This window comes from Neolamprologus multifasciatus, chromosome 6 (genome assembly GCF_963576455.1).
Source record: "Neolamprologus multifasciatus chromosome 6, fNeoMul1.2, whole genome shotgun sequence".
NCBI classification, from domain to species: Eukaryota; Metazoa; Chordata; class Actinopteri; order Cichliformes; family Cichlidae; genus Neolamprologus; species Neolamprologus multifasciatus.
In genome coordinates this window covers 29563228-29581074 of record NC_140444.1, presented here as the reverse complement: position 1 = coordinate 29581074, position 17847 = coordinate 29563228, and the positions used below count along the sequence as shown (strand labels likewise).

Sequence of the window (17847 nt, the reverse complement as noted above, 5' to 3'; positions counted from 1 at the left end):
TATATAAGATGTCATATAGTTCTATAAATTAGGAAATATAAAGACTGCTGCACTGAAACTTTACTATCTTTCTGTTTAACACTAAAGCTGGCATACATTTGTCTTACCAATACATTAGATTTAATATTTAATAAATCCTGCATAACTCTCTTATCAATCTGCATGCCAAAGTCAGGAGTGCAGGAGAAGTAATATGTGAGGGTGGGGCATGTATGAAAACAGGACTGGTGACTGGTGATTTGTGTTTAGTATATAAGACCTTTAAATTCTCCCTCAGACTGTCTTCTCGCTCATCTTTTTAAAGAGGCTTTTGATTCAATGGAACCAGCTATTCCTCTCATAAACAGTTCTCTTATATCTGGTTGTATTCCAGCTGCCTTTAAACATGCTGTTGTGCAGCCTCTTATTAAAAAGAACCTGGACCCTGCTGTTTTTTTTCTAACTACAGACCTATTTCTAAATTACCATTTCTGTCTAAGGTTCTTGGAAAAAATGTTTTTAAGCAAATTCTGTCATTGTTAAAGCATACACAGTATGTGGGAAAAGTTTCAGTCAGTGTTAGGTCACATTACAGAGATGGCTTTTTTGAGAGTTCTTAATGATCTGCTTTTAACTGCTGACTCTGGCAGCCCTGCCATTTTAGTTCTTCTAAACCTGTTTGCTGCCTTTGATACTGTGGACCGCAAGATCCTGTTGTCTCGTCTGGTATATGTTGCCTCTAGTGCAGTGGTGGGCAACTCCAGGCCTTGATGGCCGGTGTCCTGCAGGTTTTAGATCTCACCCTGGGTCAACACACCTGAATCAAATGATTAGTTCATTACCAGGCCTCTGGAGAACTTCAAGACACGTTGAGGAGGTCATTTAGCCATTTAAAACAGCTGTGTTGGATCAAGGACACATCTAAAACCTGCAGGACACTGGCCCTCGAGGCCTGGAGTTGCCCACCCCTGCTCTAGGGTCTAACTTTAGAAAACATAATATTTCTTTCCACTGCTTTGCTGACATAATGCAGGTGTATATGCCCGTTCATGTGAACAACAGGGATACATGGAAGCCTCTGCTACACTGCCTTAGTGACATTAAGTTCTGGATGAGGATGAAAGTGACTCTACTGACACTCCGAGTCATTTCACTCTTTACTGCTGCTGTTGCAGTAAAAAATCTGGATGCAATTTTTGCCAGTTTTTTTTTTTTCAAATGGATTACCAAATAAGGAGTTTCACTAAAGTTTGTTTTTTTTTATCAACTATCAACATCATCTCTTACAAAAGGACCCAGAAAAAGTTCTACATGCCTTTATCACTTCCCGCCTGGACTACTTAAGTCCCTATATCAGGGGTCCCCAATCCCAGTCCATGAGGGCCGGTGTCCCTGCAGGTTTTAGATGTGTCCTTGATCCATCACAGCTGATTTAAATGGATAAATTACCCTCTCAACATGTCTTGAAGTTCTCCAGAGGCTTGGTAATGAACTAATCATGTGATTCAGGTGTGTTGACCCAGGGTGAGATCTAAAACCTGCAGGGACACTGGCCCTCGTGGAAAGGGATTGGGGACCCCTGGCCTATATTTTGGAATTGAACAATCATCTTTACGCCTCTAGCAGTCAGTCCAGAATACGGCAGCTCACCTCTTAACAGGTATTAAAAAGCAGGAAAACAGGAAGACCACAGGAAAGGTTCATGGATGTAGTGAAGGAGGACATGCGGAGGGTTAGTGTGACAGAGGAGGATGCTGGGTGAGATGGAGACAGATGATTCACTGTGGCGACCCCTAAAGGGAGCAGCCAGAAAAAGAAGACAGCTCTGTTATCGCCCTGTATATTTTTTATATCTATCTAATAGCATCTATAAAAATACAAAACTTTATTTAATGACTTTTACAAAAGAATTTGTATTTTATTGTGTACATTTATAAATTTGCAACTTTTTAAAATTGAACCAGCAGGAAGTGTGTCCGTCGCAAAAAGATGTCCGACAAGTGCGGCAGCATATATCGTCCGTGCAGCTAACGGTATCACAAACGTTCAGCCGCCTGTGGTTTCACACAGCAGGTTCACGGAACATGAAGCTCCGGCTGGGTGGATGAGCCTTTTTTAAAACCATGAGTGGGGATGTGTGCGGAGTTTCAGACGACATGGATTACCAGATTTTACAGGTTGGTGAAGACGGGGTTCACAGTTAGTTAGCGGTGCTGCTGAGCTCAAAGTAACGTTAGCGACAAAATGTTAACGCCGGTCAGGTAAGGTTATGCTCCAAACACTTTACACAATTATTTTTTTAATCCCGAGTTTGGTTTACCGGCGTCGACAGTGTGTTGGAAATAAGTGTGTTTTGGTGTGCGCGCGTGTGGGGTTTTTTTTTGTTTGTTTGTTTGTTTGTTTTATCGAGAAAACCTGCTAAGCTCAAACGCCCTGGTACTATAACCATTAAAAGGTTGTATTGTCCAGAAGTGGTATTATCAAATAAAAAATAACCTGGAGCACAGTGACCACTATTGCCATTTTCTATTAAAAATATTTCATTTTTATTTTGTTTCTGCTAAATAATGCTTCAGCTATAGTGGGGGTCATACTTTATGAATAAAGATAAACATGGAGAAATGATGTCAGAATGTTTCTGATCGAGTAAATTGAATACTTAACACATACCTGATATTACTGTTTTTAAAAAAACGTACAAAAATTACAATAAAACAGGACACATTAAAAGGAGAGCTGTACAACAGCTACATAAAATAATACTGTGTCTGGTATAAATTATATTGTCAATTAAATTCCTTCTAGAGGAATTTAATTGACTAATTTTCTCCAAATGGCCTAAAAGCGCCTCTCACTGCCACTGTGTACTGTCTGGCTCAGGCTGTGTGCGATGAGGATACCTTGTCTTCTTCCTCCGTGGGGATGTCAGATTTGTCTGATGAAATCCTGCTATGCATCCTGCGCCATATTCCAGTGTGTGACCTGCTGCTGAATGTGGCAAATGTCTGCCAGAAGCTTAACACACTGTGCCATGACAAGACCCTGCTCACAAATGTCAGCCTGTCTGAGGATTATTGGGTAACTTAATGCAATATTCAAGTTCATGTATGTGTACAACTTTCCATGTATTTAAAAAAATAAAATGCCTCTGTAACAGCAAGTTGTATTCTAATGAAACATTAAATAGACTCTGTTCTTTATTTCTCTCCAGGCTGATGATTCATTGGTTCGACGCATACTAAAGCAGCTGGCCAATCATGTGCAGTCTCTGAGCCTGAATGGCTGCTACTGGCTATCTGGCTCCACCATGGAGCACATCGCACGCTGCAGAGGAGTGACGCACCTAGATGTTACCGGTTGTCGCATCACTTCACTTCGCCTGTCCCGTCTCCTCTCCTCCCTCGCTTTCCTCAAATCCCTCGCTTTTGACGTGACACCAGGCTTCAACTCTGCTCAGCTCAGCTCAGAGGCGGTGGATGCACTGAGCCGCCTGTCGGAGCTTAGGCAGATGCTGTTGACACCAAGCTATGGTGTAGTGCCATGCTGTGCCCAACTCCGCAAGTAAGGATGTTGGCCCTGACCCAACTATGTTTTTTGATCCCTTCCCTCCCTAAACCCCTTTCAAATGCTTAGGAGCGGCCCTCTTCAAAGTCTAGAAATATTTGGACAATGTCACAGTTTTTACAGGTTTTGGCTCTCTGGACCACCATACTGCGTTTCCTTGAGGTGTTCTGCCAGTCCTTTAATACAGCCACTCTCTGATAGGTTTACTTTGATTTTTCTTTGATCTGCTTAATTTTCATGACATAATGAGGGAATGTGTCTAATTAAAAAAATCTATAAATAGCCTATAAAATGGCTGTCATTTGTAAATTATGTGACAGCTGTGAGTCTTTGGCTTAAAAAAACAAAAATGTATGATATTTAAATGATACAGTGTTGTGTGCATTTGCTTGTCGTTGCACCGTAGGCTGATGTTGCAGTTTGACATCCCAGATGTGACCAAAGAGGGTGTCGGCGTTTGCTGTCAGTTAATGGTCGGTCAGAGCAGCGTGCCACATTACAAACAGCTTGAGGAGTTCACTGCCAGGCTGGCTCCAGGAGAGGTGAGTATGTTGGGGCTTATGTCCATGAAACCTGTTCCTATATGGGCTTTAATTAACGCGTCTGTGTTGTCATGTTCTTAGGTAAACCAGACCCTGCTCCTCCTATACCTGGCAGTGTTCAGCGTTAACGTTCCGAAGCATCTCAGAGTTTTCCTTGTGTCCATCCCCGGCCCAAACCCAGCTCCCTGGCCTGCTGCTCCCTCAGTGGCTCAGAGCTTGGGTGAGCGGGGCGACCTGGTTGCCCTGCAGCTCCCTCGGTCATGGCTGGACTCTGCATCGCTAAAGCAAGCTCTGGAAGGAAACAGCCCCAAACACCTTAGCTTCAGCCGATGCCCGGCATTGTGGCCACAGGTGTTCCAGTCGCTGTTGAACGGGGGTGTAAGAGACGCCACGCAGCTTGTTAGTCTGAATCTGAGCGGGATCAACCACGTTCCTTATTCGGAGTGCAGGATTGTGGAAGATCAGCTGGCTGCTGGGACAATGAGCCAGCTGGCAGACAGCTGTTCCAACATAAAATACCTAAACTTGATGCACACACATTATCATCATGAAAACTCACCTGGGCTGGAAGGGGAAACCCACCTGTGTGCCAGCTTGGCCAAATTCAGACACCTGCTCTCCCTCACGCTCCCTGCCTGCGCCCTGTCAGACGGTTTAAATACAAATCACACGCAAATGCAGAACACTCATCTCTCTCCGCTTTTCCAGGGATTGAAGAAGGTTCCTCGTGTGGGCCTCCAGAATTACAAGCCTGCCTCAGAGTCCTCTGTGTCAGGGGACAGCACATCGGGGCTCGCTTTGCTGTTAGCTGGCTGCCTTTTTTTAGAGACCTTTGAGCTTATCGGTCCAGGCTTTGCTTCCACACTGCCTCGGCTTGAGCCGTGCACTCGTGCAAGCGTAGAGCCTCGTGGCATGTGCGCTTGGGCACGAGGAATTGGAGACGCACATTTGGCGGTGCTTGAGGCTTTGCCTCAATTGCGTCGCCTGACTCTGGCTGGTCTTCCTGGAGTTCTTAGGGGAACGGGACTGGTACAGCTGGCAAAGCAGTGCAGAGACCTGCGAGTATTATCCCTCGCCAATCTGGGTTCGCTGAAAACCATGAACTACACCGCTGCCTTGCTGGACACACTTAAACAGTGCACGCAGCTACAGGAGCTCAGGTAAGAAGATGACTTTGTGTTCGCTTTGTTTATATAATAGTATGAAGTATGCTCATAGTATGAAAATGTGCTTTAAAACTGTCTGATTTCATACACCTGAAGCAAGAACATTAACATCACTTAAATATTATTCATATTTATCTTTCTTCTCCCCTATAGACTGTTAGGTTCATATATGCAAATGAGAGGATCTCATCTAAGAAGCACTAACCTGTATGACTGTCCAGCAGACAGTTGGCTCAGTTTTTTTCTGTTAGTTTGGAGAAAAAACATTAAGGAAATAAAATTTACCCAAAATTTAAAGTTGACCAAATTGACCTGCCCTTGACTCTCTTCAATCAAAGCATTTAATGTTAATTACCTGTCAAGTGTAATTTGGGAATTATGTTTTGGTTTTGAGAGGCTTTTAAATAAATAGGATATTCACTTTCCAGTTGTCCAATTGGTCTATATCAGGGGTGGGCAACTCCAAGCCTTGAGGGCCGGTGTCCTGCAGGTTTTAGATGTGTCCTTGATCCAAAACAGCTGAATCAAATGGCTAACTTGCCTCCTTAACATGTCTTGTAGGTCTCCAGAGGCCTGGTAATGAACTAATCATTTGATTCAGGTGTGTTGAGATCTAAAACCTGCAGGACACTGGCCCTTGAGGCCTGGAGTTGCCCACTCCTGGTCTATATTTTACTCTGAACTGGGACAAATCTCAAACAGACTGTTTCTACTTTTAATTCTGACTGAAGACATGTCTGTTCAGATTTTTGTCTTTATATAACCAACCAGCTCTTTATCCTCTCAAGGATACTTGAGGGTGCATGGGAGTTTGCCCAACCAGTCTACATGTGTTTTGTGGACTTGGAGAAGGCATTCGACCGTGTCCCTCGGGGTGTCCTGTGGTAGGTGCTACGGGAGTATGGGTTGTCTGGCCCATTGCTACGGGCCATTCGATCCCTATACAACCGTTGCAAGAGCTTGGTTCGCATTGCCGGCAATAAGTTGGACTCGTTCCCAGTGGGTGATGGGCTCCGCCAGGGCTGCCCTTTGTCACCGGTTCTGTTCATAATTTTTATGGACAGGATTTCTAGGCGGAGGGCTTTCACTTCGGTGGCCTCGGAATCTCATCTCTGCTTTTCACGCATGATGTGGTTCTGTTGGCTTCATCGGGTGATGGCCTCCTGTGCTGCGGACGCTGCACTGGTCCGTCGTGGTGAAGAGAGAGCTGAGTGTAAAAGCGAAGCTCTCAATTTACCGGTCGATCTACGTCCCTACCCTCACCTATGGCCACGAGCTGTGGGCAGTGACCGAAAGAACGAGATCGCGAATACAAGCGGCGGAAATGAGCTTCCTCCGAAGGGTGGCTGGCCTCTCCCTTAGAGATGGGGTGAGAATTTCAGCCATCCGGGAGGGGCTCAGAGTAGAGCTGCTGCTCCTCCACTTCGAAAGGAACCGGCTGAGGTGGTTCGGGCATCTGACAAGGATTCCTCCTGGGTGAGGTGTTCCGGGCATGTCCCACCAGGAGGAGGCCCCGGGGCAGACCCAGGACACGCTGGAGAGATTATTTCTCGGCTGGCCTGGGAACGCCTTGGTGTTCCCCCGGATAAGCTAGAGGAGGTGGCTGGGGAGAGGACGGTCTGGGCTTCTCTGCTTAGGCTGCTTGCCCCGGATAAAGCGGAAGAAGATGGATGGATAACTAACCACGTGCATCTGTTTCTTAGGTTGGAGCAGCCCTACCTGAATGCGAACGCGTCGTTCTTCGAGGCTTTGTCCTGCTGCTCCCGACTGCAGCGCGTCTGCCTTATCTCACGCTGTGGCACTTTTGACCCATCAGCTACAGAAACTTTCATGGAGCGGTGCTGCCATGTCGTCATGTGCCACATGTTCATGGGCGGCACCTTAGTGATGTGTCGCACACTGCAGAAAACTCTGCTGGACAGGTTGGTGACTGTGTTCATGTATTTAAAGCTAGGGGGCATATTCTGTCAAGTTTTACCTGTGGGGTCTTTTCACTCGTTTTGTGTATTTTCTGGCTTTTTTTTTTTTTTTTTTTCTTCTTCTTCTTCTTCTTTTTTTTTTCCTTCTTAAGGTTCTCAGCAGAGCGCCCGGCACTCAGTGTGGTCATCTATCCGTTACAACATGAAGACCTACCCTCGGTCATCAGAGATATCCCATTAACACTGCTGGACCGGATCACTTTGTTTCAGAGCCACGTGGCTCAACCACCACATTTATCACCATTGTGACCTCATCAGGATGCTTTAGTGTGATTGGTGCTCAGCAGTTGAGGTGCTCTCATCATTTTCTTTTTTTTTTTTTTTCTTCTCTTGCACGAAATAAAATCCACAAATGATGCTGAGACTGAATGTCATCAGCACCATGATTTCTGTTTGTGTGCTCCACGATTGTTTACATTTACACCGGTGATCATCTTTCCAAGGGAAATAGACTCACTCAGGCTCACGGTTCGTTCCAGGATGTTTCAGATGCACTGCGGCTCTGTGACGGTTGTGGCTTCTCTATCACAAATCATTACAGTTCCTTTAAAATGAAGTGCCAAAATGGATTTTAGGATGCATTTGTATTTTAAACTTTGTACCAAATATCATAATAAAGTCTGTATAAATAATTTTTAATCCTTGTGTGCTGCTCTTCCATTCATGTCAGGCTGTTATTTTTATTTATTTTTTTTTAAAGTAACTATAGTGGAATAGCACTGGAGGTAGCTTTTTTTCTTTTTTGTGTTTCAGTGTACTCAGTTTGAGACAAAATAATACATTGACATCTCTTTCATTTCAATATTCTCTGAGAACACAAAATTGGGTGGCGATTTGATTTATTTGATAAGTTATCATATTCATACTCAATTACCTTTTTATAAAGTGTATTTGGGATACAGACTTTTTTTAACACCATGTACAAAGTTCAAAATGAATTGGAAAGAAGCAGAAAGTCAAAATGAATCATATTTAATGTTCATGGAACACCATTTACAGTTAATTACTGCTTTTAATCTTTGACCCACAGAGCCATCAGCAGGAGCTCTACTCAGACCTTTATTACAGCCACTTAAAGATGGAGCTTCTTGTGTGATATTGGGCTCACCTACAGCAGTGATGACCTCAGAGAATATCATGCCATCACCCTGACAAGCTGTGTGGCTGCATGAACATGAATCATGTCCTTCACTGTCAGTCTGACTCAACAAAGCACACAGAAAGTGAGTGAGTCGCCATGGATACCCATCAGTCTGTGTGACTTGGTCAGGAACTATGACACACTAAAATTTACTGTAGGTAGGCTAGATGAGCAGGAAAAGACCAGTTGCCACCTCTCCTCGGTTACATTTTCAGGTTTTTTCCTGTTAAAAGGGAGTTTTTCCTTTTCACTGTTGAAAAATACTTGCTCATGGAGAGTTGTATGATTGTTGGGGTTTTCTCTGTATGGGTCCATGGGACCATGATATACAGCACCTTTAGGGGACTGTTGTTCTAATTTGGCAAAATAGAAATAAAACTGAATTCAATTGAAAAATTGAAGATCTGTCCACATTCACACATCTGTAAACTCCAACAGCTGCAAAATCTTTCCAAACTTCTTGGTGTCTGTGATTTCAGTCGCAGTCTCAAAAACACTCCGAACACTGCCGAAGCTGTCTCTCGTACACTGGGGTTGTAGATTCCTGATTTTTCTGATCAGCCACAGCAGCGAGTGCCATGCTGGCCTTTTAATAATAAAGACTTGAAGAAGAGAGAGAATTTTTATTTTCTTCAAAGGCAGCTTCAGGGTGCCATAAAGGCAGATTATTTTCACCAAGAGTATTTGACTTTTGTTGGTTTTGGGTAATTTGCATGATTAAAAATTAAGATCCAAATATATGTATCTACAGGGATTGTAACAGGAAACAGGTGCACTTCTTTCCACATCACAATTCAGTGCTTTGTCTCAAAATAACAGCAAAATGCAGAACTTAGAAAAAACCCCAAAATACTTAGTTCCTTAATTTCAAATAAAAGCTAGCATTAAATTAAAAATGTTCAGGAAAATTAAAATTTAGCATTTTTAAAAGTAATGAAATTAATCACAGCTTCAACATATACACTCACTTGCTGCAATGAACATTCATTCTTTAATTTATTATTCATACCTTTTTTGCACTTTTTATCCACTTTAAAGTTTACTGTGTTGTGTTTAGTTGTGCTTAGTGTTGACGTGGAACACTTTTCAAACTTTGTTGTACTATTGTACTAACTATGACCGTGCAATGACAATAAAGAGTTCACAGTGATGGAAACATTCCTCAGAGATTTTGGTCCATGTGGACATGACAGCATCATACAGTTGCTGCAAATTATTCAGCTGCACATTCATGATGTGACTCTCCCGTTTTACCACCAAGGTGCTGTACTTGATTGCTATCTGGTGACTGTGGACTCCATTTAAGTCCAACTCACCTTTAACTTAACTCTAAATCTTCAAGAAATCACTTTGATGACCTGAGCTTTGTTACATGGTGTGTTATCCTACTGGAAGCAGCCATCAAAAGATGGGTAAAGCCTAGTCCCAAAGGGAAAAACAATGTCAGCCACAATACTCAGATAGGCTGTGTTAAAGTGATGCTCAGTTGATGCTAAGGGGCCATAAGTTTGCCAAAAAATACTCACCCACACTTTTACACCATCCCTACCAGTCCGAACTGTTATAACTAAACATATCTGTTTATGCCAAATTGTGAACCTACAATCTGAATGTCACAGCAGAAATCAAGACTCCTCCGCTCGGAAAATGTTTTTGTAATCTTCTCTCGTGCAGTGTTGGTGAGCCTGTACGAACTGTAGCCTCGGTTTCCTGTTCTTAGCGCACAGAAGTAGCACCTGGTGTGATTCTGCATACCTTGGTTGTAACAACTGGTTATTTGAATCACTGTTGCCTTTGTATCAGCTTCATTCTCCTCTGCCGCTCACAGAATATTTTCTCTTTTTCAGACCATTCAGTGTAATAAAAAGAGATGATCGTGTGGGAAAAGCCAAGTTAATCAACAGTTTCTGAAACACTCAAACTATCCCACCTGCCACACTCGAAGTTATGTAATGCTCGGTTTGACCTTCAGCTGGTCATCTTGACTACGTCTACATCCCTAAATGCACTGAGTTCCTGTCATGTGATTGGCTGGTTAAGTATATGTGTTAACAAGCTTTAGCCTATTGAACTGAACTTGGAGCCCTCTGCTGAAACAATACCATAGTGTGACATGCTGCTATATAGCTTTCCTTTCCTCAGAAAACTTCTGAAGACTGCACAGAGACCTGCCAACTTCAGAAGTTTTCTGATGACTCTGCGGTGGTTGGATGCATCAGTAGGGATGATGAGACAGAGTACCGGGCTGTGGTCGACTCCTTTGTCACGTGGTGTGAGCAGAATCATCTGCAGCTCAACGTAGCAAAGACCAAGGAATTGATAGTGGACTTCAGGAAGACCAGGAAACACTTGACCCCTGTTTCAATCCAGGGGGTCAGTGTTGACATTGTGGAGGACTATAAATACCTTGGAGTACACATTGACAATAAACTGGACTGGGCTAAAAACACCACAGCACTTTACAGGAAGGGCCAGAATCGTCTCTATTTTTTGAGGCGAATGAGGTCCTTCAACATCTGCCAGAAAATGCTCAGGATTTTCTACGAGTCTGTTGTGGCCAGTGCGATCCTCTATGCTGTTGCATGCTGGGGGAGCAGGCTGAGTGTAGCAGATGCCAACAGACTTAATAAACTAATCCGTAAGGCCAGTAATGTTGTGGGGATGGAGCTGGACTCCCTCAAGGTGGTGTCGGAGAGGCGGATGTTGTCCCAAATAAAGACAATGTTGGATAACACCTCCCACCCACTCCATGACATGCTGGTCAGTCACAGGAGCACGTTCAGTGAGAGACTGAGATGACCGAAAAGCACCACTGAACGACACAGGAAATCTTTCCTGCCTGTGGCCATCTCCCTGTACAACGCATCCACTTAACACACTGGTTACTGCTACAACTACACGTTTCTTTTCCAGCTATTTATTAATAAGTGACTTATGTATGTGTGTGTGTGTGTATGTATATATATATATATATATATAGTACTATTCTTAGTTAGCGTATTGTCTGTCTTGTTAATGTTGGTTTATAATGGAGCACTGTAACAAAAAAAATAATTTTCCCCAGGGATCAATAAAGTATTCTGATTCTGATTCTTTCCTTGCAAGGGTAATAATGCTGACTAAACTATCCTGCCTATTCACTTGAGGGTTTATTACCTGTTTCATTTATGCCTTGCTTGACCCCACCTGACCCGCCACTTAGATATTAACTAGAACATTTCCCTGGATGTTTAGTAAATAGAAAGATGTGGCTTTAGCCTTCACCTCATTTCACCCCGTTCAAAAGACGGAAAATGTACTTTCATAGCCAGCTGGGGGCGATATCAATCTATCTAAAGATAATGTGAAGCCTAAACACCACACAGGCGTACTAACATATTGTCGATGTAGTCGATCGAAGTATGCCATCTTTAATTAACTAGACTGGTATTTTTCAACAATTTATGTAAACCGTTAATAGAAATATAATTTTAATTAAACTATTAAATTTGTTAATTTACTCCAACGATCTAAAAATAATCCCCCAAAAAGACGCTCATAATTATATTTGTATATCTACTATTAAGGTCTGGGCAAGTTTGTGTCATTGAAACATCGTGGTTGTACTCAGCTTGTCAGCAGCTAGTTAGTGCACCTTTAGCTAGCCTTGTAAGTGTAACACATTTTGTGGTTTTCTGACAAAAGGAAGAAACCCGACATGATCCGTTAGCTTTTAACCAGCTCGCTAACACTAACAAACATGCTGACGTCCGTCGCCTGTTCGTGTGTGCGAAACGGGAGGAAAATATCGCTTTCTGCTGCCAGGCTGTGCACATTTTCAACCCTTAGGAAGTCACCAGAACCGCTAACTCTAACAGGCAGACGGGATGTGTCACAGCACCCTTTATCCTTATCCGGGCTTCTCACACACACTCCCTGGCATCCTAGGCCCGTGTGTCTGTCAGCCCCCTTCCGAGGAGACGCGGGCCCACTGGACTCCCCCTCTGAACCACTTGACCGGGAAAACTTCGGCTCTCTGTCTACCGACATGGCCTCCAGGAGGTCGTTCAGGAAAAGCAGCCCAGGCCTTCGGGACCTGCAGTACCGGGAAGACGGAACCGGGAACGAAGAAGAGCGAGAAGACGCCGGTAAACCTCAGAGGAGGCCCGTGAGGAGAAATACACCGTACTGGTACTTCTTACAATGCAAAAAGCTCATCAAAGAGAACAAGGTTAGTGTGGCTGAGCAGTTTTATGTTAACTGCTGTTCTTTCTCTTCTTCTTCTTCTTTGTGTTTAACTTGGCAACCAACGTAAAGGAGCATTTTGTTCTTTCTCTTCCCTACTGATGTGTTTATAACCTTCCTCTGTGCTCTCACAGCTACAGGAGGCTCTGGATGTGTTCAGCAGAGACATGCTGCAGGGAGAGAGGCTGCAGCCGGAGGAGTACAACTACACGGTCCTTATAGGAGGCTGTGGACGAGCTGGACAACTGAAAAAAGCCTTCAAATTCTACAATGATGTAAGCATCTTTAATTTGACCAGTTGAAATGAGATGTCGATGTGCAAGGTACACTCTAACTCTAAGTTAAAATGTTCATGTTTGACAGTTTTAGAGTGGTGTTGATTCAGGTGCTGCAGTTTCCAGTTGCTGAATTGTGATGTTTGCAGATGACGTTGTGATATGTAGTGAGGCTGAGGAGCAGGTGGAAGCAAGACGGGAGATGTGCAAGGAGTAGAGAAGGTGAATGCCTGGGGTCAACAATCCGAAGCAACAGGCAGGGTGAAAGATTTAAAGGGAAGGTCTAGAAGAGCTGCTATGGTGTATGGTTGGGAGACGGTGGCTCTGACTAAAGATAGGAGTAGTTCAAGGTGGCAGAGTTGAAGATGCCCTGATATTCATCAGTAGTGACCAGGATGGACAAAATTCTAAATGTAGTGTATCACAGGGACAGCTCAGGTGAAGAAATTTGGAGACAAAGTTAGAGAGGCAAGAGGGAGAGATGGTGGATGTAGTGAACAAAGGATGTTGAAGATGGAGCTGCCAGCGGGAAACAAGGAAGACCACAGAGAAGATGCGTGAATATGGACCTCGCTTTTAATATCCACAAGAAGAGACTAAGATTAATACAAATGATTTGTACAATTGAACTGCCCCACATACCAGCTACTACAGTCATCAAAGTTACTATAAATTTATTTGTATGGCAGTCAAGATTTAATGAGAAACATTACTTTAAATGCTGCAGGCTGCCAATCCCTCCATCCTCCAGATTTGTGTCAGGAAAACTGTGGAGATTGGCTATAATCAAAGAACAGATTCTAGTATTTTTAAAGCTTCAGACACTGATGCAAGACTCCCATGTGTTTGTGTGTTAAAATAAATTGAAGTTTTATTTCAAATTCAGAGGGGTTAAAAGCTTGGGGACTGCTTTAGTCCACTAATGCCATAGAAGAGCCAGCTTTCACAATCAGTTTAGTTTCATTGTAGATGGTTTTTTTTTTTTTTATATTTAAGTGTGTTATTCATTCTTGTCCTTTATTCTGACAGATCGTTATACACAGTCAGAAACCCTCTCTGTAATTATTTGTGTTTATTTATTTTTTTCTCTCCTAGATGAAGAAGTGCGGTCTCACTGCTAACGATGCAACCTACACAGCGCTCTTCAACGCCTGCGCCGAGTCGCCTTCAAAACAGGCTGGCCTGCAGCAAGCGCTGAAGCTAGAGCAAGAGCTCCGTCGCAAAAACTACCCTCTCAGCACAATCACGTACCACGCTCTTTTGAAGGCGCACGCCGTCACCAACCACCTTCAGGCCTGCATTTATACGCTCAGGGTAGGACACACAGCTGCATGTTTATAAGGGAGAAAACTCATCCATTGTCACCAAATTGTGTCTTATTCTGGGTTTGTGTGCATTTTGTAGGAGATGCTGGAGAATGGTCATGCTGTAACTCAGGAGACATTTCACTACCTGCTGATGGGCTGCTTGAAGGAGAAAGAGGCAGGATTCAGGCTGGCGTTACAGGTACGTAATACTTAAGTGTGGGATGTTTTTAGGAGTAAACTTTAAAATAGCCCAACCAATGCCAGCTCTCATTGATCTTAAAAATCTGACAATGATACATCAGGTGGTCATTAAACAATATTGATACTTGCTACACAAATAAGCTCATTTGTAATGTTCATTTCAGGTGTGGCGCCAGATGCTGCGGTCAGGGATTCGTCCTGACTCGCACAACTATACCCTGCTCCTGAGAACTGCCAGAGATTGTGGACTTGGCGATCCTGCCTTGGCCACTGCTGTTCTGCTGGGGACTGACTGTGAGGGTCAGAAAGGGAGCAAGGATGCGTCGGAGTCCAGGTGCAAGGCTGTGATAGACATCGACCTACTTGAGAGACAGTTATTTATCCAGCCTGAGCAGAAGGAAGACAGCAGTGAGACGCGACTCAGACATAACTCAGCCCATCTGATCCCGGTCAGGCAAACAGTAAATGCCCGATTACCCGGAGAGTTAGTCGCCAACTCCTCTGCTCCTAACCTACTAGAACTTTTTGAGGGTAAAAGAGGTGCTGTGGTCTCCCTTGGCACTGTAAATAAAATGTCAGACAGGCTCGCCCTCATCGGTGGAGCTAAAGGTTTTCTAGAGAGGATGGAAGCTAACGGACTCAGTCCAAACCTCAGGACTCTGACCCTACTGGCCGACACGATGGAGCCAGGCTACCAGTCTCTGCAGGTGTTGTTGAAGGTTGCCAAACGGCATCAAGTGAAGCTTGATGTCGCGTTCTTCAACTCTGTGATTCACAGATCAGCGCGAGCCGGGGACTTGGACGAGGCAAAGGTGTGTGTGTGTGTGTGTGTAGCCATGTATGAAGTATCTGTTGTTTTTGTTTGTGACGCCCATCCTGGAGCAACTTCTTAGGAGAAATAGTCCTCAGAAAAACTGTTGTCTATCTGGTATCTGTAAATCTGGAGGAAGAAGGAACACAAATTTTAAACTTGGGTAAACGTTAACAAAAGTGGAGTTAGAAATGTTTACTGTGCGTGCTGTTTTTCACACACTTCTTTCACTTTTCAGGCTGTGCTGAGTGTAATGAGACAGCGCAATGTAAATGTGGATCTGCAGACATTTGGGTGCCTTGCATTAGCCTGTGACCAGCAGAAAGACGGCCTTCAGTTGCTGAAAGGCATAGAGGTGACAAAGCATATGTTATTACACTAAATTTGGATGTTTATTCACCTGAATTCTGTTTCTGGCATTGTTAGTGCAGAACTCGCCCCCTGCTGGTCAGTAGAAAGAATGCAGGGTTTAGGTGCTTGTGCATCTTAGTTAACTTTGCTCTATGCGTTTTTCCTCAGGAAGCAGGACTGAGGCCTAATGTCCACGTGTTCTCTGCTCTGATTGGCCGAGCGAGTCGCAAACTGGATTACGTCTACCTAAGAACAATCCTTAAAACCATGAGTGACATGAAAGTCTGGCCTAATGAGGTCATCATCAGACAGCTGGAGTTTGCTGCACAATATCCTCCCAACTATGACCAGGTCAGCATGCACCCATCTATACTGAGCACATCTATAATGATTGGTACATGAGTGTTTCCCACATATTTAGAGTAGGCATATGCTCTTTTCAAATAATTATTAGACATTAGACACTTATACTCCTTTATAAGTTTTTTAATTCACAAATAAGTACCATATAATTAGCTGCCTCTTCAGTGAGTCTCTTATCACAGACTTCAGCTGGTGGCAAGCTCACTCAGGCTACAGAGCAGAACAATTATCACCGGCTGCAGTCCAAAGCAGGCAAGTTGCAAGTCCAGCCAATGTTAAAATACACAGACAGACCAGTCAAGTAAAATCTAATTTGGAAACACGGGAATAAAAAAGACTGTAAACTATGTTGCTCTAATTAAAGTGTGTATGCTATCAATCTTAATGCCTCTCTGTTTACAGACTTCAGTGCAGTCTGTAAACAAACAACTTCTTCTCATTTTGTGGCACAACAAAGATCCAACTTGGAAGGTGACTGTATGACTCATGTGTCTCCTTTCACTCTGCTCCCCTCACTTTTTGGCACCCTCTCCCCTCTCTCTATCCTAGTACAAATCCAGAAACAACTATCTGGTCCAAATTGACGGTTTCCGTGGTTACTACCAGCAGTGGCTCAAGCACATGCCTGCTCAGAGCGCTGAGGAGGAGCAGGGAGCGCTGCAGTCCCAGACAGATGCTGCAGAGCTGAGAACAGAGGCTGCAGATGGGCTGACGGAGGCCCAGAGGAACCACAGAGCAGCAGCCAGGAGGTGTCATACTCGCAACAGGGACAGGAAGAGCAGCAGCACGTCCGCTGTATGACTGAACTCCAGGAGATCATCACGACCACTCTTTTACCTGCTGCTTGTTCTGTAATAAACTTTATAACCCTGGATGGACTTGGATCAAAATAGTGGCTCGTGTGGTTGCCTTATTCTTGAAAAACAGTGATGTCATTGTAATTTATGTTCCAGTTTCAAGTTTTTTGGCTTGTTTATTGAAAAATAAAACTTCTTCATATCCATCTTTTCAGTTATACTGTCATTTTAAAGGTACCCAACCAACCCATTGGCTTTCAGTGACCCACACTGGTCATAAAATTTGTGGATTTTGGGTTAACTGAGTATTAATATTGATCAGCGTTTTGATAAACAAACAGCAGTTTCATAACGTTGTTTGGTGTGAGGATTACCTGCATTTGTAAGCAAGTTGAGGGCCTTTGTTAAATGTCAGGTTTGCTCAGTTCATTTTCAAAGTCAACTTTTATCCAAATGAACAGTAAGCGTGAACCTGATGACCCAGAGCTGAAGATAAATCATCTGGCAATAAGAGGCAAACGCATTTCTGATTTCTAAAGTAGCTATTCCCAGACTCGCTGCTTCAGCCCACTCAAACCTTTCATCAGTACAGGACTGCACTACTTTGTGTTTTAATGGATTCAGTTTGATCTCCTGTTGATTTGCTTGAGACTGATTCTGCAGAAATGGCTTATATTTCCGTTCAGTTTCAACCTTCCTCCTGTGCTAACTGCTGGACGAGACCGAAGCACAGAGAAGGAGAGGAGAGGTGTCTGGCTCGGTGTGTGGGCTGTATATGTGAAAATTACCTACCAGAAGTTGACATTTTTATTTCGAGGGAAAAATGTAAACATGTACTTTACTTTTATACAAGCAATCTTTAAAACAATCAGTAACATGAATACATCCATATCAGTTTATATATTTATATTGATCACTAACAGTGGTGAACCTGTAAGGGATCTGTGTTCAAGCTGCAAAGTGAAGGGCTGTGAGCGCAGGTCTGCTAAAGGAGGATCTCATACTATGCTCATTGATTCTCTATCTGACATTTTGCTCTGTAACATTCACATGAACAGTCTGCTAGAGGTCATTTTGTAGAACTTTGGCAGTGTTCCTCCTTTTACTTCTTCCACAAACCAATCCAGCTGCTGGGTTGATGACCTTC

The 17847-nt window shown here is 43.6% G+C and overlaps 2 protein-coding genes across 3 annotated transcripts; both read left to right on the top strand.

Annotated features, from left to right (window-relative positions):
• Nucleotides 1–1961: 1961 nt before the first annotated feature.
• Nucleotides 1962–10808, top strand: fbxl18 (F-box and leucine-rich repeat protein 18). 2 transcript variants are annotated; one of them, XM_085163604.1, is made up of 7 exons: nt 1962–2156; nt 2860–3057; nt 3191–3540; nt 3950–4085; nt 4167–5245; nt 6955–7173; nt 7323–10808. In XM_085163604.1, the coding sequence occupies exons 1-7, from the start codon at nt 2103–2105 to the stop codon at nt 7477–7479; spliced, it is 2193 nt and encodes a 730-aa protein (XP_085019730.1). In that variant the 5' UTR covers nt 1962–2102; the 3' UTR covers nt 7480–10808. The 2 variants fall into 2 exon arrangements, with proteins under 2 accessions (XP_085019730.1, XP_085019731.1); XM_085163605.1 differs by having other exon boundaries at nt 2110–2240.
• A 1013-nt stretch (nt 10809–11821) lies between these two features.
• ptcd1 (pentatricopeptide repeat domain 1) lies at nt 11822–17109 on the top strand. Its single transcript, XM_085163606.1, has 8 exons — nt 11822–12581; nt 12730–12870; nt 13966–14184; nt 14275–14376; nt 14543–15190; nt 15428–15544; nt 15709–15891; nt 16453–17109. The coding sequence occupies exons 1-8, from the start codon at nt 12111–12113 to the stop codon at nt 16702–16704; spliced, it is 2133 nt and encodes a 710-aa protein (XP_085019732.1). The 5' UTR covers nt 11822–12110; the 3' UTR covers nt 16705–17109.
• The last annotated feature ends 738 nt before the right edge of the window (nt 17110–17847 follow it).